We start from the raw sequence: 23136 nt of genomic DNA on the forward strand, positions 1-23136 counted from the left end.
TTTTGCTACCAAAGTGGATAACTTCACATTTGCATACTGCACTTGCCATTCATATACCCACTCACTCAACGTGTCCATACCACACGGAAGGATCTCTGCATCCTCCTCACAGCTGACCCTCCCACCTAACTTTGAGTCATCTACAAATTTGAAGATATTAAATTTCATTCCCTCATCTAAATCATTAATAAGTATTGTGAATAGCTGGGGTCCCAACACTGATCGCTGTGGTACCCCACTAGTCACTGCCTGCCATTTGGAAAAATGCCCCTTAATTCCTACTCTGTCTGCCAACTAGTTTTCTATCCATCTCAATACACTAGCCCTAATCCCAAGCTTTAATTTTACACACTAATCTCTAATTTGTCAAAGCCTCTGAAAGTCCAAATAAACCACATCCACTGGCACCCCCTCATCAACTCTACTAGTTACGTCCTCAAAGAATTCCAGTAGATTTGGCAGGCATGCTTTCCCTTTCATAAATCCATGTTAACTGTCCAATCCTGCTATTATTTTCTTAAATGCTCTGCTATAAAATCTTTGATAATGGATTCGAGAATTTTCCCAACAACCGACGTCAGGCTACCTGGTCTTTGGTTTCCTGTTTTCTCTCTACCTCTCTTTTTAAATAGTGGAGATACATTCACAACTCTCCATTCTGTAGGAACTGTTCCAGAGTCTATAATATCTTGGAAGTTGACCACATGCATCCACTATTTCTCGGACCACTTCCTTCGGTTCTCTGGGATGTAGATTATCACGTGCTGGCGATTTATCAGCCTTCAATCCCATCAATTTCCCTAACACCATTTTTCTACTAATATTGATCTCCTTCCATTCCTCCCTCTTACTAAACCCCGTCTTCCCCAGCATTTCTGGTACCTTAATTATGTTCTCTTCTGTGAAGACAGAACCAAAGTATTTATTTAGTTGCTCTGCCATTTCTTTGTCCCACATTATAAATTCCCCGTTTCTGACTGTAACATTTGTCTTCACCAATCCTTTGCTCTTCACGTACCTACAGAAACTTTTACAGTCAGTTTTTATGTTCCCTGCAAGCTTACTCTTGTACTCTATATTTCCCTTTTTAATCAATCCATTGGTCCAGCTGTTCTGAATTCTAAACTGGTCCCAATCGTCAGGTCGGTTGATTTCTTGGTCAATTTGTATACTTTCAACCTGAAACATTAACTCTGTTTTCCTATCCACAGATGCTGTCAGACCAGCTGAGTATTTCTGACATTTCCTGTGTTTTGTTTGGTTCGGCATTTTCTATTCCACTGCATTAGAACTGAAGAAATTAGAATATTTTGAACAAAACTTACAATGGGGTTTCTATATTAGCACACAGAGCTCAGCAACTATTTCTACTTTCTGTGCATTAAAATTCATTGGACGATTTTTAACAGAGAAGCCACAGGGACAAATACAAACAGTTGTACATTGATGCTAAAACAATTAAACTATCTTCGGGCTAGTCAGCGCGCCAGAAGAGCAAGTCGGCATTGTCTTGTGGTTTTAACCCTCATGCCTTTGTATAATTTCACATGTTTTAAACATAAACCTTCTGAACGGAACCTTTGGGTAGTAAGCATAAAGCAAAAGTTTAAGCTATCTGATAGACCCCACCCAGGAATAGGGACCTGCAAAACAACATTGTTAGCTTTCATTACCTTTGAGATTGAAAGGGAACTGATTCCACTCGCAGGATCATATGTAGCAGCTGCAATCTGTTTCCCATCTTTCCACCATTTAATACTGGTCTGGGTCTTTGTGTTTGACACCTGTTTAATGAACACAGTGAAACATAAATGAAAATCGAGACATTACTCCAGCACTTCTCACAAAGTAATTTTAAGTGACACTAAAAGAAACAATATTTACGTTATAAGCGGTTTATTTGCACAGAACATGTTCGTACCTTACAAATGAGAAGGAGATCACATTCTTCTGTCACTTCCCAGTGCAAGTACTTCTCAAAATAAGGACCTGAAATTTTGGTTGAATAGGTTATGGATATCAAATGCGATAACAACTGAAGTATTAAAGATATTCCTTCTATTGAAGTTAAAAGTTTCACTGTGGAATAACAGATGTTCAACCACCTCCAATGGGCGAGTTTGGCTCAGGTGGGAGGTTAAAAAGCTAAAAATCTGAAACAGGAACCCAACACACCTTAATCTTGATTTTAATAAAGACGGAATGAGAGACAGGTGACCTGGCTACTTTAAGACAGCAGGCTGGCCATTTAAATACTTTAATGAAGCTACGCATCTTCAATAGTAGTAATGTTCAAGCCCAGCCTTGGGAAACCCAATAGGTGAAAGGAGGTGAGAGGGTTGAATACATGAGGTAATTGTCCTTACATGATTGTTTGTGTTTCCAAAAGGAACAAGAGTATTTTCTACACAGTACAGCCCACTCACTTTGACGTGCCTGCTCCCACATTGTGACTATTTTTAATCTCTATCTGTAATCTTTGGATTCCACCACATAACCACCATCTGCCTCTTCACATAATTGACATTCTCCCCATAATTAGAAACTTCCACCATGTCCCTTCCCTCCATCATCTGCCACCCTTTGACAAGACCTACCTGCTCTCAGGCCAGCTCAGCCTTCTGTTTAGTATTTCCCACCCACCAAGTTCCAGCATGTTAAATCAGGCAGCCCATGGATGGGAAAACTAGAGAAATAAGATTTAAAGTAGGATGTTTGGGAAGCTCACATTTTTGCCTGCCCTACCTGAAAACAGCATCCTCATACAAGAACTGCCCCTCCAAGTTAATACCCAGCAGTCTGTCTTTTTGGGATTATATCAGAGTGAACCTGCCAGGTTTGAACTCAAAATTAAACAAAAGCTTGGCAGTTAACTATTCCTTGGTGCATTCTCCATGACAACACCTCTGCCATTCAGAGTCCACTTTTCAAGCAATCAGCACCCTCTTCTCATGCAGTAGAATTCTTGCAAATAAGACTATAAGACGAAAAGCTTCAACAGAATGTTGCTTTTTTCAGCCATGCTTAAGTCCTGTATTTAAAAAAATTATTTTTAGTATTTTGTTGGCTTCACACTGGAACACCCAATTAGAAATTTAGATGCTGGGATAAATTCCTGCACCTGAATGGTGAGGCCTACTGGTTCATCATGAAATTGGGTCTCGTTAACATTGAGCCATTGAGATGGTTCAAGAACAGGTGGCTCACCAACTCTCATCTAATTAGGACAGGTGTCCAGGAAAGGGGAGGGTGGGGGACTGGTGGTGATTTGGTTGGAAAGGAAACAGTGGCAAAGGGAAAGAAAGGCCAGAGGAAGGAGAAAGGGAGGGAGCAGTAAGCGGGGTTTGGGGTAGAAGGGAGGATTTTTAACTAGCTAAAAACCAGTCTTTGAAAGTGCAGTCCACATGGCTACACCTGCTCATCCTGACTCCAGGTAAGTACATTTGAAAACCTTGCCTTGCTAGTTACAGCTGAACAGATGGCCAATTTAAAGACTATAACACACCAAGACTTTAAGGACTATTTATTGGCTTGATATTCCTGAAGTGCAGCCATTTGTGGATGGCTGAGGAAAACTAAAAGCATGCAGCAAGGCCTCAAACAGCAGAATGATCATTTATTTGTATATAAAGGGTCAGCTGCATGTTTCAGGCTTGGCGGCGGCTGGCTGATTCATTGACTAATAGTGTGGGGTGCATACTTTCAGCTCACAAGGGGCATATATATCCTACCAACCAGACTAGAGGCTTCAGAGCACATTTAGCAACTGAAAGACAAGTGCCATCTGGCCAAATCTCTCATATCTTTTTATTGCAACATTTAAAATATCAGGAAGTCTTATTAAATATTATGCAGAGTCTGACCAGAATTTGGCAAAGTGTCAGATTTAGACTGAAAACTGGCATGTAGCTCTCCAGTTGCACAGTCCAGTTTTCTCACCAAATATTGAGCATCTCTGAAGAACAAAAGAGTGGTGTGGTTTACGCTGTCACTTTGGTGGTGCCAGGCCTCAAAGAGCCAGCAACCAGCTCTACAGAGCATCTTTAATGGGCATTTTGATCAGTACTGAAGTGGGCCCCAGCCCACATTTCGGAGGTACCAGGGGATCTCCGCTCCCTCCTAAAATTCCTCGCCGGCATTCCTCTCCCCATCCCTGACAATCCTCGCCGTCACTCCACCTCCCCGAAAAATGTCCGCCTTCGCCCCGCAACGTATCATAGAATTCCCCCCCCAACATAGCTCCCACTGGGACTTGCCCCTGGCACTGCCCCGAAACATTGAGCCATTGAGATGGTTCAAGAACAGGCGGCTCACCAGACACTGTCAGGTTGGGTCAAGTGGGCAGTGCCAATCTGAAAGTGCCAAACTGACAGTGCCAACATGAGTGCCAAACTGTGACAGGGCTATGCCAGGGTTGTCCCTTACCCCCCCAGGGACTATATTTATCTCTGCACTCCTGGAGGGATCCCATCGACTGCTTCTCATTTGACCAAAACTGTTGGAAACCTCGCCGACATGAATATTCAGTGTGGGGGTTCATGTGGCAGGGCGCCTGCCAATAACATTTAAAGTCATGTAAATCTATTAAAATGAGGTTGACGCCCATGCCAACTCGTGTACCAGCCTCCCCGAACAGGCGCCGGAATGTGGCGACTAAGGGCTTTTCACAGTAACTTCATTTGAAGCCTACTTGTGACAATAAGCGATTTTCATTTCATTTCATCTTTTTAATTTACTGTTGCCGGCGAGGGATGGGGACTATTGAGAAACTGTCTCTCCAGCCAGAATTGCGTTTCTCGATTCTCGCGGGATTTTCTGTCCATGCCGTCAAACTACACATAGCTAGTCCGCGTTAAAAATCACCCAAACTGTTAGCGGTTTTTAAGTATAATTACAATATCTGTTGACATATCAAAGTCAGTTCCTTGGTGCTGAGATGTTTTAAAAACATGGATGGGATTCTTCAATAATGGGGCTATGCCCCACTCCAGCGTTTCTCTCTGGACTTTCCTGAAGAAAGTCCAGAGTGACTCTCCTACCTGAAGGGGGGCTAACAGGGCCCCGGAGTACTTCACACAGCTCTGGCTGCCGATACTGGGCCCCGCACTTCCGGTCGGAGTCCGCGCATGCGCACAGCGGTGGCCTTCGGCGGCTGCCCCGTGCGACATGGTGGACTCACACCGTGGACCGGCCCCCCGAGATCGCGCTCGCCCACAGATCGGTGGCCCCTGATCGCTAGCCTGGCCGTACATGAGCCCCCCCCCCCGGTGAAGGAACCCCCCGCCCCCCACCAGGGCAGCAGCGGACTGACTCCGCAGCTGCCACTGGCCATTCCCGACAGGCAAAACGTGGTTAGAGCCACGCCGTTGAGAACTCAGCCAGTTGGTGTCGGAGAATCGTGGGTGGGGGGGGTGGGGGGCTCTGTCAATGGCCCCCAACCCACGCCGTGTAGACTGCGCGCGTGCGCACGATTTGTAGTGATTCTCCGGGGACCGGAGAATCGCAGGAGCGTTGTGGCACCAGATTTCGGTGCCATCGCCCATTCTCTGCCCCCGGGCCAATTGCGATTTCGGCACGAAGGCTCGGAGAATCCCACCCATGCATTTTCTTAAAATCTATTCAAGAAATGCCTTCAGATGTTCCTTTAAGTGAAAAGCATTGCTATAAATGTGATCAATAACATGAAGTATTCAGTTCCAATGCAAAATGTTTCATTAGTGTGACTGGAACCGAGAAACTAATTGTAGAGATTAAGGTAAAGAATTGTCATGAATTTGTACCTGTGTTACCTGAAGGAAGGGCAGCTTTAAGGTTGGGGACAATGAAGTTTGTAATCCCACCAGGTTTTCATTTTATCCAATACTGCAAAGCAGTATATGCTCTACCTTGTAATTAATTTCATGCTGAGTATGAAATATGATTTAGTAAGTGTTAGGAAAACACAGGTAGTTTGAAGGGAATTATATTTGCATTGGAAAACATTAGAAAGAAGGTATAGTTTTAAGTGTATTTAATTTACTGTTTCTGTGCCTGGAAGGGGGTTGATTAAGTTCCAACTGTGTTACTATTGTGTTTAGAGAGTGATATAGCATGAAGGGCAAATAGTAGCAGTAGTCGTTGCTTTGCAACTGGACGCCCATTTAAGCTAAAAAGCTGTTTCAAGTTTTCGCTTTAGATGGACATATTGCAGAATGGACACTGGGGAGTAAACTTCTCACTACTTTGCCAGGAGAAACTGGGCAGGACAAGGGAGATACAAAGTTGCAAGCTTCCTAAGGAACATGTTACGATCCAGATAATCAGGGAATTGGAACAGAGAAAATGTCTAAGATAACTGGAGTTAAGAGAACAGAGATCAAGGTATTATTCAGAAGAAATCAAGGAATATTAAACAAAGGGTTCTACAGTAACAAAATTTAAAGTGGGACAGCAGACATTCAAAGGTAAATCAAATGTCTGATGCCATTTTAATATAGTCTGGGAATTGAGAGTTGAAGTAATTATGAGTCAAGACAAAGAAATCCTAAAGGGGTTGCTGTACATCCTGGACTGGATTCACTGTTAAAAGTGGAGCGGAAGCTCTGCTTAAAAGAGTCATTTGGAAAACATGGACTAGCCTTTGGAAGGCAAACCGTGAATGGAATACATTATTGTGAACAAAGATTTTAACATCTTTTTTAGGAGTGGAGTTTGGAAACTCTCAAGTGACAAACATCTGGAGGTGGGGTTTGAGGAGGAATCCTCAGACACACACTCTCCACTCTGAACCTCAAGTGAATTTGACCACAGCCATCTTATGTGTTTAAAGGGATGTTGAATTAGTGAGATTTTGTAGCTTCAGATATACTTTATAATACATGTTTTTAAAAAATAAATTTAGAGTACCCAATTCTTTTTTTCCAATTAAGGGGCAATTTAGCGTTGTCAATTCACCTACCCTGCACATCACCTGGATTCTGGGGGTGAGACCTACACAGACACAGGGAGAATGTGCAAACTCCACACTGACAGTGACCTGGGGATGGGATCGAACCTGGGCCCTCGGTGCCGTGAGGCAGCAGTGCTAACCACTGTGCCACCGCGCCACCCAATAATCCATGTTCATCTTAAAATCTGTGTGTATTTGTTAAGCTAACAGGGGAGTAAAGGCATATCGCACCATAATCCAACATTTTTATGTTTAATAAATGTTTTTTTCCTTATTATTCAAATTAATTAGCTGTCTTGTGAATCTGTTCCTCCACCTTTTCAAAAAACAAGCAAACGTCACCGTCTTTTGAGGCAGGATTCCATTCTGGGTGCTTCCCACCCGGTTATAACACCAACTGAAATCGTAATATAAGTTTCTTATTTTGCGAATTCTTTGTGGTTCATTGCCAAATGTTGGGGAAATTGTGTCGTAAGTGGGAGAAAACATTCTTCATTTGATTTAATTTAGTAAAAGTAAACATCAGGCAGGGCTCTCCTATCCCCTCGCCATGTGTTTCTTGGCGATGCGCCATTCGCCGGTGGCAGGATTCTCTAATTCTCTCCTCCCACCACTTGTCAATGGGATTTCCCATTGAAGCCTTCCCAAGCCACCGGGAAACCCACTAGCGGTGGTATGCTGCCAGTGAGAAAAAATAATCCCAATGGCCAAGGAATTCTGGCCATAATATCATTCCGCTGCACAGCAAAATTGGCTACATTGTGACCAGTTCCCATTGTGCAAATATGTCTGTCATAAGGAAAAAGTTGTAACATAAAACTGTAAATTAGTAACTAAACCACGGCCAATGACCTTGTGTTGAGGCCCTTCACCTGCAATGTAACTACACACTGATAAAGTTAGTGACATTTTAAACTTTGTTACCTTGTTTTCTCTTCCACTCATTCCTTTGGAAATTACACTCTGCTAAAATATCTCGGAACTCTGAAAAATATCAGAATCAGCAAAACATGTATTTTAAGCTTATAGGTTACATTTCCGTTTCTTTTAATTGACAAGCTGGAACAATCTTTTTGTTAGAGGTAGAATTCCTGCCCCAGAGTCAGATGTTTCAAATCCCATGGAGACTGGAGCTGAAGTTTTGGATTCTGATTGACATCCATGAGGATATTAGAATTCAATGGGTTGTGTGGGATCCCCTCATCCCATGGGACGTGGGAGTCCATAAGAGTAGTAGTCATGTAGTACTACCTATTAAACGTCATTATACAGTGCGGCCATTTAAACTGTCAATCAGCCTATGAATGCTTTCATTATTTCACTGTTCTCCAAGGACACAATCCAGTTTTTTAAAACCAACTCACATTTCAATATTTCATTAACAGAAGGCCAATTTTCTGTTGCATAACTAGCTATAGAAGCTGATAGACTTATAAAATGTGAACTTTTATTTAGATAGATCCTTGGTGACTGTGTGGCGTTTGCACATCCTCCCCATGTCTGCGTGGGCTTCCACAGTCCAAAGATGCGTGGGTTAGGTGGAGTTATGGGGTCACAGTGCCTGGGTAGGGTGCTCTTTCAGAGGGCCGGTGATAGGCTAAATGGCCACCTTCTGCACTGTAGGGATTCTACGATAGGTAGAGATTTCAACATGAAAACCGACTGCTAAGTCTGTTTATTCTCCACACAAGCAAATAGTTTACATCAGTTAGCTTGTTTCCACATCTCTTCAAACCCGTTTCCACTTATCCAAACTAAACTTGAATGTTGACATTACTTCTACCACTGATTCTTTAAGTGAGTGACCTCTCAGCATGAGTTTCTCTCCCTCTCTGTTCAATTTAATTTATGACCCCTCCTTCATGATCCCTCAACCGCTGGAGTCAGTCTGTTCCTATTTACCAGGCCCCTTACTTATCCATTTTAAACACTTTATCCAATTTCCTGGAGCTAGACTGCTCCTTTTCGTGCTGAAATCTGTCCCGATCTAATTTAAGTTTCAGTTAATTGCACTTCTGTCATTTCTAGTTGGAACATGATCCATAATTATCATGTTGTGATTCTCTTCCCAAGATGCTTACACATATTTAAGTGACCTGATCTATTTTATTACTTACATTAGTGCCGAACCTGTACATTGGTAAATACAAGGGGTGGGATTCTCCGTTGCCCGACGGCGATATCGCAATCGGGTGGAGAATCTCTTTTGACGCCAAAATCGGGGGCCGATGCCTGTTTTCGGATTCTCTGCCCCCTCCAAATCGGCGTCATCGGTGAGTACCCCACACACCGTTGGGACAGCTTCAGGACGTCACCTGAAGGCCTTCCCCGATGTTCCGCCCCCGATGGGCCGAGTTCCCGATGGTGTGGGACACGTGTCAACCTCGTATGGCGGCTGCAGGCTGTGTCCAGCGCCGCCACAGTCGGGGGGGGGAGCCATTCCGCTGGCCGGGAGAGGGGGGAGCTTCGGCGGGGGCTGGGGGGGCTGATAGGGGGTGGTCCGGGGGTGGGAAGGACGGTTACAGGAGGGCACTATCTGGCAGGCCGGCGCCATGTGCGACCGGTGCGACCACTGCAGGTCGTCGCCGTGCGCATGCGCGGCCAAGGACCCGACAGTTCTCTGTCTGTTTATGTCGGGAACGCTGGGAGTTTTACGTGGCGCGCCTGTTAGCCCCCCACCAGGCGGAACATTGGTGTGGGGGCGCTGCCGACCATTTCATCGTGAAAGTAGACACTTCCTCCCGACATAGCCTCAAATCGGAGAATCCAGCCCAAGAAGTCAGTAAAATGTATTTCATGTGTTTTTTATTCTTTTTTTAATGAGACGAGGGCATTGTTGGTAGAATTTATTGCCCAATCCCTGATGCCATTGAACTGAGGGAAGTTTTGTTTGATAGATTAGAGTACCCAATAATGTTTTTCTAATTAAGGGGCTTTTTAGCAGGACCAATCCACAGGGGCTGGTTTAGCTCACTCAGCTAAATCGCTGGCTTTTAAAGCAGACCAAGCAGGCCAGCAGCACGGTTCGATTCCTGTACCAGCCTCCCCGGACAGGCGCCGGAATGTGGCGACTAGGGGCTTTTCACAGTAACTTCATTGAAGCCTACTCGTGACAATAAGCGATTTTCATTTTTCATTTTCATAAACTGCACATCTTTGGATTGTGAGGGTGAGACTCACGCAGACATGGGGAGACTGTCAAACTCCACACAGACAGTGACCCGGGGCCAGGATCAAACCTGGGTCCTCAGCACCGTGGGCAGCAATGCTAACCACTGCGCCACCGTGCCAACTGAACTGAGGGCAGTTAAAAGTCAACCACACTGCTGTGCATCTAGCGTCACATACAGACCAGACCAGGTAAGGAAGGCAGATTTCCTTCTCTAGTGAACCAGATAGGTATTTACAACAATCAATGATAGTTGCCATGGTCACCATTACTGAGACTAGCTTTTCATTCCAAATTTTATTAATTGAATTTAAATTCCATCAGCTGCTGTGGTGGGATTTGAACCCACGTCCCCAGAGCATTGGCCTGGGTCTGTGGATTACTAGTCCAGTCCCTGTGTACTTTGCTCCGTAGATTCCAAATACCAGTTTAATGGTTCATGCTGAGAAAGAACCAACAGAAAACAACTCTTCACCAGCATTCTCCAAGTTAAAAATAAAGTGTAAAAATATATTTTTACTTTTTCCTAGAATTACTCACAGTCATACTGTTTTTATATGGCAAACATATAAAACAAGGTGCTTCATGCAAGTAATTGATGATCTGTAACAGGAGTAGAATTAGGGATGTGACTAAACACAAATTTTGAGGCGATTTGTATGGATGGGGAGAATGGTAACAAGGTGACGCTGTTTCGGGAATGAGATCCAGACTGCAGACTATAGGGGGAAATGAGGGGAAATCTATAAGAGTCAAGAGTTGGCAGAGTTGAGGGTGTGGGAGAGGTGCAGAATTGGAGAAGAACCCAAAAGTTGGGTGAGCAAAGTCTTTGGGGGAACTTAACAACGTGGTGCGGGATTCTCCATTGGCGGGATCTTCCACCCAGCCAGCAGTGCCGCCCCCACCCCCCCCCAAACGTTTCCCGACCCCGTGGGGTGGCCCACAATGGGAAACCCCATTGGCCAGCTGCGGGAACAGAGAGTCCAGCTGCTGGCGAGAGCGTGCCGCGCAGGAAAATGGGGCTGGTGGGACGGAGAATCCCGCCCATGGATTTTGAATTCAATGTTTTGGGACATGGGGTCCATTAAAAGTAAATGGGAAAATGGGAGTGAGGCGAGTGAACTTAGCACTGGACATGTTGGTGATAACGCTTGAAATCATCTAAAGTTCTTTGTAAAATATTGAGGGGAAGGCTGGAGGTAATAAAGATATAAAACCATAAGACATAGGGGCAGACTTAGGCTTTTTGGCCCACTGAGTCTGCTCCGCTATTCAATCACAGCTGATAATTTCTCATGCCCATTCTCCTGCCTTCTCCCCATAACCTCTGATCTCCTTATTAATCAAGAACCTATTGATCTCTGTCTTAAAGACACTCAGTGATTTGGACCACACAGTCTTCTGTGGCAATGAGTGTGGTGATATGCATCACTGCAGGTACACAAGGGGTTAATGTAAGTACACGTAAACTAGCTAGACACTAGAGGGAGCACCAGAGACATGACACGCAGACACTCAACCAATAGGTCAGTAAGATAGGGCACGACCAATGGGTATTCACGATACACACAGAGGTGGCACTACCACGGGGGGCATTCCACCAACCCATATATAAAGGACATGATCTTCCTCTTTCCAGTGGAGACACTCAGTGAGTACAGACACAGGGTTGATTCAATATCACTCCCACCACGTGGATTGTAGCAGACTGGTTTGTCAGTCTGAGTAGCTATATAAGGATTAACAGTAGAGGCGAATCTGAGTAGGAGAATTGTAAATAGTTTAATAAACGTGTTGAAGTTATCTCCACGTCTGAACCTTCCTTTGTCAGAGTGAACATCAAGGAAGCAGCTTATGCTATGCCAAGAGCATAACAAGACAATGAGTTCCGCAGATTCACCACCCTCTGGCTGAAGAAATTCCTACTCATCTCTGTTTTACAGGATCACGCCTTCAGTCTGAGGCAGTGCCTTCGGGCTCTGGTTTCTCCTACTAGTGGAAACATCCTCTCCATGTTCACTTCATCTAGGCGTCTCAGTATTCTGTAAGTTTCAATGAGATCCCCCCCTCATCCGTCTAAACTCTAACAAGCACAGACCCAGATTCCTCAACCTCTCCTCATACGACAAGTCCTTCATTCTGGGTATCATTCTTGTGAACCTCCTCTGGACCCTCTCCAAGGACAGCATATCCTTCCTAAGGGGCTCAAACCTGCTCACAATATTTCAAATATTGGCCTTAACAGCCTCAACAGTACATCCCTGCTGGTGAGCATTAGAGCGACTGTGAGGCCAAGGAGGATGAGGCAATGTTGTGGAGGTTTGTTGAGGAATGGAATATGAGGCTTGAAGCTTATCTCTAAACTAAATAGGAACCAATGTTGAATTTGTTGGATCCATCATGTGGGAACCAATGGAGTGTGGGATTGCCTCCTTGAATTAGAGTTACAACATGAAATTCAAGCTACTGTTGGATGAATGACTCCATTGCCTTTCATGAATACAAAAGTGACAGCATAATTTAAGAATAAATGAAAAAAAAGAAAACATGAACTTACTTTCATCAATCAGGACCAACGTGAACTGACCCTTGGCTTTTCCATCCTGGAGCTGGGCTGTGTAGGAGCCTTCATCGTCTTCAGAGAAATTTGGAATGATCATTTCTATAATCCCATTGGCTTTATCAAAATTAATCTTGTGAGTCTATATGGAAAAGAGTGCATTCTTGTCATTTTCTTTTTACACTCCAACCTTTCATTCCCTCTCTTTTCACCCGCTGTAATTTACACCTCCTTCTCAGCCCCTGCATTGTTTATTTCACAATTCCACATGATGCTGAAGAGTTAAGGAGATACATAATTGTTTGTTCTTTGTGCTCAGGACCTGTTGTCCTCTTTTCTTCATGAAGACACTGTCAGCTCACACTTGCCATGTAAAAAAAAAAGTTAAAACCAAAACACACAAAAGCAAAGCTGTGGACTTGTATTGATGCAAAACACTCTGAAAGCAATTGGCCTCAAAATTCAATTGAGATGAATAAAACTGACTGAAACTCTATGATCTCTGCAGAGCACAATATGTTTATTCACAGCTACTATATAACAAGTGTTATGAAATAGATATGATAAGCTGCACATCTTTGGACTATGGAAGGAAACCAGAGGACCTGGAGAAAACCCACAGAGTTACAGGGAGTAAGTTCAAACTCAACACAAGGTCAGAATTAAACCCGGGTCCCTAATGCAGTGAGACAGCAGAGCTAACCACTGTGCCACCATGCCACCCTTTTCTTCCCGTAGAATACTGATAGCGCAGATGGAGGCCATTCAGACCATCAAATCTACACTGACCCTGTGGAAGAGCACTCTACTTAGGTCCACTCCCTACCAAATCCCTGTAACCCCATAACCCCACCCAACCTGCACATCTTTGGACTCGAAGGGGGAATTTAGTATGGCCAATCCACCTACGCTGCACATCTTTGGACTATTGGAGGGAACTGAGGCACCCGGAGGAAACCCACACAGATATGGGGAGAAAGTGCAGACTCCACACAGACAGTCACCCAAGGGCGGAATTCAACACGTGTCCCTGGTGCTGTGAGGCAGCAATGTTAACCACTCTGCCGCCTGTTTCATATTTGCATTTGTCTGTATTTGGCATAACCTATAGATTTAAGATTAAGTTTTAGCTTCAAATTTAAGCTTAATTTATATTTTTGCAGTTGTAAGTTAAGGACACTTGAGTTTTAGTTTAACTTTAAAAGATGTCTGCATTTTAATGGGGTTTTACAATTTTTAAAGTAGGAAAACTATGCTGTTTCCAAGTAACAAAAGGTCCACAGGGACAGCAAAAGCAGTTCCAGTTCAGTTGGAAACATCATTCATAGAAACTTCCAGAAAAGACAGGATAATGCAAAGGGTCAGGAGGAAAGACCCAAACTAAAGACCCAAACCAATTTCTAGAAACCAGGAAATGGGACAGAAGAGAGTTTCAGGAAGATACTCTGAATTAAGGGGACAGAGTTGCAGGAAGAAGACTGAAAGCAAAAGAGGCTTTCGAGAAGTCAGAAGATCTGAGGAGACTGCCAAAAGTTGGTTAATTAACATTAGTTAATTATCCACATTCTCTCGGAAGTCAGCTGACATGTTAAACAAATTAATTTACGGGATGTGGGCATCATTGACAAGGCATTTATTGCCCTGGAGAAGGTGAGCTGTCTTCTTGAATAGAGCCAAAAGGCTTCCTTGGCTTCTCCAAAGGTCAGTAAAGAGTGAACCACATTGGGGGAGTCAGGGATCACATAGAGGCCAGACTGGGCAGAAATGGCAGATTCCCTTCCCTAAAAGACATTGAGAATCCAAAACCATAGGATGGGATTCTCCCCTACCCGGTGGGGCGGGGGGTCCCGGCGGGACGGAGTGGCGTGAACCATTCTGGCGTCGGGCCGCTCGAAAGGTGCGGAATCCTCCGCACCTTCAGGGGCTAGGCCTGCCCTGGAGTGGTTGTCGCCCCGCCGGCGGCGGGAAAGGGGCTTGGCGCCACGCCAAAGGGCCTCCGCCAGCCGGCGCGAGTCGGCACATGCACGGGAGCGCTAGAATGTGATGGCATCATCTCCGCGCATGCGCAGAGGGATTCGCTTCCGCATCGGGAATGACAGAGGACCACGGCCTCCGGTGCGGAACAATAGAGTGCCCCCACGGCATAGGCCCGCCTGCGGATCGGTGGGACCCCCGCGGCTCCCCAAGAACCCCGGAGTCTGCCCGCGCCGCCAGGCCCTGCCAGTAAGGGACCTACTCTAATTTATGCTGGCAGGACTGGCAAACAACGGGCAGGACTTCGGTCCATCGCGGGCCGGAGAATTCGGTCAGTTCCGGGGCCCATCGAGTCGCGCCGGACCCCGCCATTCTCCGAGGCGGGCAGCGCAACTCACGCCGGGGCAATTTTTGGGCGGGCAGGAGAATTAGGAGGACGGCGGGGGCGAGATTCACGCCGATCCCCGGCGATTCTCCGACCCAGCGGGGGGTCGGAGAATCCCGCCCATGATCTCTATTGCTTGCTTTTAAATTTCAGATGTCCTTAATTAATTGAATTTAAATCCCTCAGCTGTTGCGATGGGATTCGGACTCATGTGTTGAGGGGTGGAATTCACTTGCCCCCCAGCCATGTTTCTTGGTAGTGTGACATTGGCTGGCGGTTGCACTATACTCCTGCTGCTTGTCTATAGGATTTCCCAATGAAGCCACCCCACGCTGTTGGAAAACCCGCTGGTGGTGGTGCGCTGCCAGTGGGAAAAGTGAATCCCGATGACTGGCGATCCAGCTGAGATCATTAGTCCAGGCCCCAGTAATATAACCATCATGCCAATATACCAATATACCACCATCCTTCATGATCCCAGCACACAGCAAGAATTGAAATCTTGTATGTTCAGTTCCAAAATTTAATTCAATCGATGAAAAATATCTGGAATAAACTGACCGACAGTTAAGAAACGCCTTTGGCTGGATTCTCCCAAAATGGGACTATGTCCCGACGCCGGCATAAAAACGCTGGAGTTTTACTCTAGCGATTCCTGGGAAAAAGTGGAGCTAATTCACAGGCCTGCAGGGGGCTAGCAGGGAACCGGAGTAATTCACGCAGCTTTAGCTGCGGATACAGGCCCCTGCACTTCCGGTTCTGAGTCCTCGCATGCGCAAGGTAGCGGCCTCCAGCGGCTGCGCCGAACGCCATGGCGGACTCGAACCGTGGAGGCAGGCACAAAAATTAGAGCCCTCCTATCAGGCCCGAGGACCTGATCACGCGGTTCTCAACTCCAGCTGCCTATAAGCCCCTCCAGTGTCCAATCACCCAGCCCACCACCAGGGCGGCTGCCATGCGAGCATTCCGACCAGCCGTAGCAGCTTAGTCCCACACCGTTGGGAACTCGGCCAGTCTGGAGCGGAGGATAGCTGGACTGGCCTCTGTCAATGGGCCCCCAGTTGCGCGGAGTACTCCGCGATCAGGCCAATTCTCGGGTCCCGGTGAATTCTCTACGGAGCATCCAGCCCCTTGATTTTGAAAAATGTTACTCTTTTTCCAAATCTCTCCATGGCCTCACCCTGGGCGCGGTACTCCGCTCCCATGCCGGGTGGGAGAATCGCAGGAGGGCCGCTCTGGCACCCCCTGCGATTCTCCCACCCCCCCCAAAATGGCGTGTCGTGTTTTGCGACACGCCGCTCGGAGAATCGCGGGCCGCCGTTTTTCACGGCTACCCGTGATTCCCAGACCCGGATGGGCTGAGCGGCCTGCCGTTCCCGACCGGTTCACGCCGGCGGCAACCACACCTGGTCGCTGCCGGCGTGAACATGGCACCAAAAGCTGTTTTGTGTCTTGTGGGGGGCGGAGAGGGGAGTGAGCACCACGACCGTGCTCGGGAGGGGACTGGCCTGCGATCGGCCAACCTGCGCATCATTAGGCGTGGCGGCCGCATCATTCTCGACACTCCGGGCCTTGATGCCAGCGACAAGGCCCCGCGGCCGAGTTTACGGCACGGCCCTCCTAACCCCCCGGGGGGGGGGGGGGGAATAGGGGACAAGGAGCTGCCTCCGACACCGTCGTGAACCTCTCCGGGTTTCACGACGGCGTCGGGCCTTGCGGAGAATTCCGCCCCCTATTTCTGTAAACTCCTCCAGTTCTACACTCCAACAAGGGGCAGGATTCTTCGTGAATCAGCGCGATGGCCCGAACCCGGTGGCAAAAACAGCGCAAATTACTCCGGCGTCAGATCCCCTTGCTAATTCTCCGGCCAGGAATGGGCTAGCAGCAGCATGACGCCATTCGCGATGGCGTCACCCGTCCTGGACATGCGCGGCGTTTCAGCACAAAGGACTGCCCCCCTGCGTCGCAGCACAAAAGACGGACCCCCCGGAGACCCGTCAAAATGGCCGCCTGCCGCACAGCGCCGAGGTTCCAGGAGCGGGACATCGAGGCATTCCTGGATGCAGTGGAGCAGAGGAAGGAGGCCCGGTACCCTGGGCACGGCCACGGGTCACACCACGCCTCAGCCGGCGCCTGTGGAGGGAGGTGGCAGAGGCCGTCAGCGCCGTGGCCATGACAGCAAAGACAGGCGTCCAGTGTCACAAGAAGATCAATGACCTTGTCAGGGTGAGTACCCCCCCCCACCCCCGATGTGCGGCATAGCTCTAGGTGCAACTGACCTGGCTGCACCCACCCATGCAGGCTGCAGTGACAGGATGTGTTGTGAACCTCTGCGAATATACACACAACCGCTGGTCTGCATGTATATGTCTGCCCAACGCTGTTGCCCTTTATTTCTGCCACCCACCCGCCCCCCACAGGAGAAGCGTGCACACAACAACCGGGGATGTGAGAGGACCGGAGGGGATCCACCTGAACTGCAACCACTCACCATCCATGAGGAGAGGGCCCTGGAACTTGCAGGCGGACTCGAGGACTGGGAGGTTGCGGATGCAGAGGTCGGGGGCGCACCACCAAGTGAGACCCCCACTGCCTGCCCCCCTTTCCCTATATCCCCCTTTCCCTATATCCCCCTTTCCCTATATCCCCCGCCCCCTATCCCTGTCTGTGTGTCTAACCATGCATGCTGTATTGTGTATTGCAGAACCAAACGCGACCCACCTGTCCCCGATGATGGCGACCGCCCCCAGGACGATCCAGAGCGGCCACGAGCCACAGCCGGCCCATCAGGCAGACAACGCCCCCAGATGATCCAGGGCAGCCATGAGTCAGGGACAGACCCGGCCCATTAGGCATACGACGCCCCCAGGACGATCCAGGACGGCCACGAGCCGGGACAACCCCAGAGCACCTGGGGGACGACGCCCCCATCTAGTGCGAGTGCGCCAGCGCCGGCAGGCCAAACCCAGCAACGCTGGGGGGCAGCCATAGGAACAGGCCCCCGTTGCAGCCGACCCAGGACACACCCATCCAGGACACTGACGCCCAGGACACCCACGCCCAGGACACCCACGCCCAGGACACCGACGCCCAGGACACCCACGCCCAGGACACCGACGCCCAGGACACCCACGCCCAGGACACCCACGCCCAGGACACCCACGCCCAGGACACCCACGCCCAGGACACCCACGCCCAGGACACCCACGCCCAGGACACCCCCACACAGGGGACGGGTGGACAAGAATCACCACTCCTGGGTACCCTGGACCTCGGGTCGGATGAGGAGCACAACGCTACACCACTGCTATCTCCTCCCCCCTCCACCATCGCAGAGACAATCACTTCGGTTGGGCATTTTAGCGATGAGGCATCGGGGACACTAACTGGTGCGCACAACACGGCTGCCCCTGTACAGAAGGTGGAGGCAGGAGCAGCCGAGGGGCTGGGCAGTTGGAGGGCAGCCCGACGCAAGCAACCATCTGCCGCCCAGACGGGTCCCGGGTTCCTGGAGTTACCACACCCACCCATATACCCGATGCAGTCACGCACCAAGGGACGATCGAAGGGGGTGATGGCCGGTTTGTGACAGCTGCAGACGCAGGTGGAGGAGTGCATCCGTGTCCAGGAGCTGGGAGTGGTGCCGGTCATGTGTGCCACCCAGGCCAAAACCGCACGGCTGGCGTCCGCGGTGGAGGCAATGGGTGCAACAGTGTCAGACATGGGCAGCAGTATGCAAGGCCTGGGGTTTTCCGTGTGGGCGGCGTCCGTGGCCCAGGACATGGCTGCCATCTCACAGGCAGCCATGAGCCAGAGCCAGCAGCAGATCGCAGAGGCGCTCAATGCCGTGGCCCAGTCTCAGCAGGCAATGGCCCAGTCTCAGCAGGCCATGGCCCAGTCTCAGCAGGCCGTGGGTCAGTCTCAGCAGGCCATGGCCCAGTCTCAGCAGGCCGTGGGTCAGTCTCAGCAGGCCATGGCCCAGTCTCAGCAGGCAATGGCCCAGTCTCAGCAGGCCATGGCCCAGTCTCAGCAGGCCATGGCCCAGTCTCAGAAGGCAATGGCGCAGTCTCAGCAGGCCATGGCCCAGTCTCAGCAGGCCGTGGCCCAGTCTCAGCAGGCCGTGGCCCAGTCTCAGCAGGCCGTGGCCCAGTCTCAGCAGGCCATGGCCCAGTCTCAGCAGGCCGTGGGTCAGTCTCAGCAGGCCATGGCCCAGTCTCAGCAGGCAATGGCCCAGTCTCAGCAGGCCATGGCCCAGTCTCAGCAGGCCATGGCCCAGTCTCAGAAGGCAATGGCGCAGTCTCAGCAGGCCATGGCCCAGTCTCAGCAGGCCATGGCCCAGTCTCAGAAGGCAATGGCGCAGTCCCAGCAGGCCATCGCTGAGGGCATCAGCGTCATTGCCCAGGTGCTGGCTGGCATCGCCCAGACACAGACGGCCTACAAGGGGTGGGGGTGGGGGTGATAGACGACATGTCATCATTGCCCATATCCCCACCTCACCCGCAGTCAGGTGCCATGGGCTGCATGGTCGCGAATGTTGGAAGCTGGCACCTGGCCAAGCGGACACCCTCCCCAAACCCCCCCCCCCCCCCCCCCCCCCCCCCCCGGCATGCGCCCCTCCCCCTCCTCCCCAGCACGTGTCCTCTCCTCCCCGGCACTCACCCCCCCCCCTCCCCAGCACTCACCCCCGCCCCTCCCCAGCACGCGTTCTCTCCTCCCCGAACCCCCCCCCCCCCCCCCCAGCACGCACACTCGGGTCCTGCGCCCTTCCCCCCCCCACTAACTGCGGCCGTGCCGCCACTTCTCCCACGGCCGCCCCACGCCGAGCCCCACCTCCGCGCTGGCCAGCGTCAACCAGCACGACTGGTTGACGCTGTTAGATAGGTGGTTTGACTTCGGCCCATCAGGCCCGGAGAATTCAGGCGGCCGCGGGGCCCATTGCTCGCGGTGCTCGCCATTCTTCGAGGCGGGCGGCGCGATTCACAGCGACGGGATTTTTGGGGGGACAGAGAATTCAGCAGCCGGCGGGAGCGGGATTCACGCCCCAGCGATTCTCCGACCCGGCCGGGGGGTCAGAGAATCCCGCCCAAGATGTCTGCACTCCTCCAATTGTCATGACAACAGATTGTAACCCCAAATTACTTACAGACATTTTGAACTTTTAAGTACGGTAAGTCATTTGTTTTTAAAAAGGATATATACAAGCCAAAGATAGCTGAAAATGTAAATGCTGACAGTGTAGTTCAGTGACTGTCTGCTAAGTTCCTGTCTGCTAAGTTCAGTCCTGAGACAGACCCCGGAATGTCGCATTTGGAGTATGTTGAGGGACTTCGGACAGAGACACTTCAGACGAAGAGATGCAATGCAAAAACTCAACTATAATCTCCTGTGGGAAGCTGATTATCATCTCAACAGAAACCATCTCCTGAGAGTTATCCCAAACGGTGGACATGATGAGAATTGAAAGAAGGCAGTTTCTCGGCAAAATATATATTTGCTTTTTTTCTTTCCATGATGCACAAAGCAAGGGGTTAAAGTCAAGGGGTTAAAAACTAACTGCAATCTTGGTCTCTGTATGCCAGCCTAATAGAACATAGAACATACAGTGCAGAAGCAGCCCATCGAGTCTGCACCGACCCATTTAAGCAGTCACTTCCACCCTACCCCCTTAACCCAATAACCCCTCCTAACCTTTTTGGACACTAAGGGCAATTTAGCGTGGCCAATCCACCTAACCTGCACACCTTTGACCTGTGGGAGGAAAACGGAGCACCCGGAGGAAACCCACGCAGACACAGGGCGAACGTGCAGACAGGGCGAACGTGCAGACTCCACACAGACAGTGACCCAGCGGGGTCACTATGACGGTCACAGTGAAGGAACATCCATGAGTCACCCCAGCACTTGCCTTTCTCTCTCTGGTTGCTGGAAGCAGGTCATCAGTTAGAAAAAACACAGTTGAAAAGGAAGCAGGGCAAATCCTTTCAGCTAACCTGGAGAACCAAGACTATCTAAACTAACTGCTCAACTGCCACAGTCAGTGCTACTGGAATCACTCACCCTAATGGCTGCAACGTCATACTGGAATCACTCACCCTAATGGCTGCAACGTCATACTGGAATCACTCACCCTAATGGCTGCAACGTCATACTGGAATCACTCACCCTAATGGCTGCAACGTCATACTGGAATCACTCACCCTAATGGCTGCAACGTCATACTGGAATCACTCACCCTAATGGCTGCAACGTCATACTGGAATCACTCACCCTAATGGCTGCAACGTCATACTGGAATCACTCACCCTAATGGCTGCAACGTCATACTGGAATCACTCACCCTAATGGCTGCAACGCCATACTGGGGCTTATGTCAAATTTTGTTTTATAATGCTTCTGTCAAGTGCCTTAGACATTTTGCTGCATTGGACACATATATAAGTGCATGTTGGTGGTGTCAGTACTCGGAACACATTTCTGGTGCTCGTATTTACAAGAATAAATATTAGACAATTGATAGAACATGATCGAGCATTTAATAAAATAAGAGATGGCAATTTATGATAATTGTAGATGCTCCTCCTATCTATATTGTAGTGAAATATTTCAGCAAAGTTGCAGCATCTAAAGAGTGGATTTGCTTAAAATAAAAACACAGTTTAACCAAACAAAACTGAAAAGCCACAGGAAAATGGAGTGATAAATAAAATATGTTAAATTTAAGCTATGGGCTGGAGGCGATGCAGTTAGGCAAGGGCCGGACGGGTACCCAGTGGAGTTCTAGAAAAGGTTTTCAGGAGTGCTGGGGCCCCTGCTGGTAAGGGCATTTAATGAGGCGAGGGAGTGAGGGGTACTCCCTCCAACGATGTCACATTCCTCGATTTCTCTCATCCTGAAGCGGGATAAGGACCCGGAACAATGTGGGTCGGACAGGCCGACCTCCCTTCTAAATGTAGGTGCTAAGCTATTGGCCACGATCTTTGCCTCGAGAATAGAGGATTGTGTGCCAGGGGTGATAGGGGAGGACCAGACGAGGTTTGTGAAGGGGAGGCATTTAGCGGCAAATATTAGAAGGCTGCTAAATGTGATTATGATGCCCTCCGAGGGAAGGGAGGTGATGGTTGCCATGGATGCTGAGAAGGCCTTTGATCGGGTGGAGTGGGAATTCCTGTAGGAGGTCCTGGGGCAGTTTGGGTTTGGGCAGGGTTTTGTGGACTGGGTCCGGTTGCTGTACCAGGCACCGGCGGCAAGCATGCGGACGAACCGAGTGAGCTTGGATTATTTTAGGCTGCACCGTGGGACGAGGTAGGGTGTCCACCCTCCCCACTGTTGTTTACCATGGCCATAGAGCCATTGGCAATGGCGTTGAGAGCGTCAAAGGACTGGCAGGGGATAGTATGGGGGAGCTGGAGCACAGGGTCTCGCTATATGCAAGACAACCTACTTTTGTATATTTCTGACCCGCTTTTGGGGGGGGGAGGGGGGATTGGAGAGATTATGGGGATCCTAGGGGAATTTGGCTGCTTTCGGGGTACAATGTGAATATGGGCTAGAGCGAGGTCTTTGCGATTCAGGCGAGGGGGCAGGAAAGGAGATTGGGAGAGATGCCATTCAAGATGGTGGGAGGGAGTTTTCGGTATTTGGGTATCCACGTGGCGCGGGAGTGGGAGCAGCTACACAAGTGGAATTTGGCTCGGTTGGTGGAGCAGATGAAGGGGAACATCAGAAGATGGGATACGCTCCCGCTGTCACTGGCAGAGAGGGTGCAAACAGTAAAGATGAGGTTCTCCCAAGGTTTTTGTTTGCAGTTCACTGCCTGCCTATTTTTATCCCCAAGGCTTTGTTTAAGAGAGTGGATGGGGTGATCTCTGGGTTTGTGTGGGTGAGTAAATCCCCACGGTTGAAGAAGGTGCTGTTGGAGCAGGATCGAGGGTGGGGGGGGCTGGCCCGACCAAATTTCAGAAACTACTACTCGGTGGCGAAAATTGCAATGATCAGGAAGTGGGTCTGTGTGGGAGCTGTGTGGCCTCATGTCGGGGCACAAGTTTAGGGACACTGGTAATGGTACCTCTGCCGTTCTCGCCGGCCCAGTACTCCACAAGCCCGATGATAGTGGCGGCCTT

At 49.3% G+C, this 23136-nt stretch overlaps 1 protein-coding gene across 1 annotated transcript in view; it reads right to left on the reverse strand.

Annotated features, from left to right (window-relative positions):
* The window catches only part of myom3 (myomesin 3), a 175781-nt gene that overhangs the window by 37183 nt on the left and 115462 nt on the right, over nt 1-23136 (reverse strand). The window contains exons 25-28 of the mRNA XM_038795011.1: nt 12655-12799; nt 7853-7912; nt 1922-1989; nt 1674-1784 (exon numbers count right to left, since the gene is read on the reverse strand). Coding sequence (XP_038650939.1) covers nt 1674-1784; nt 1922-1989; nt 7853-7912; nt 12655-12799 — 384 coding nt within the window. The remainder of the gene's footprint in view (nt 1-1673; nt 1785-1921; nt 1990-7852; nt 7913-12654; nt 12800-23136) is intronic.

This window comes from Scyliorhinus canicula, chromosome 1 (genome assembly GCF_902713615.1).
Source record: "Scyliorhinus canicula chromosome 1, sScyCan1.1, whole genome shotgun sequence".
NCBI classification, from domain to species: domain Eukaryota; kingdom Metazoa; phylum Chordata; class Chondrichthyes; order Carcharhiniformes; family Scyliorhinidae; genus Scyliorhinus; species Scyliorhinus canicula.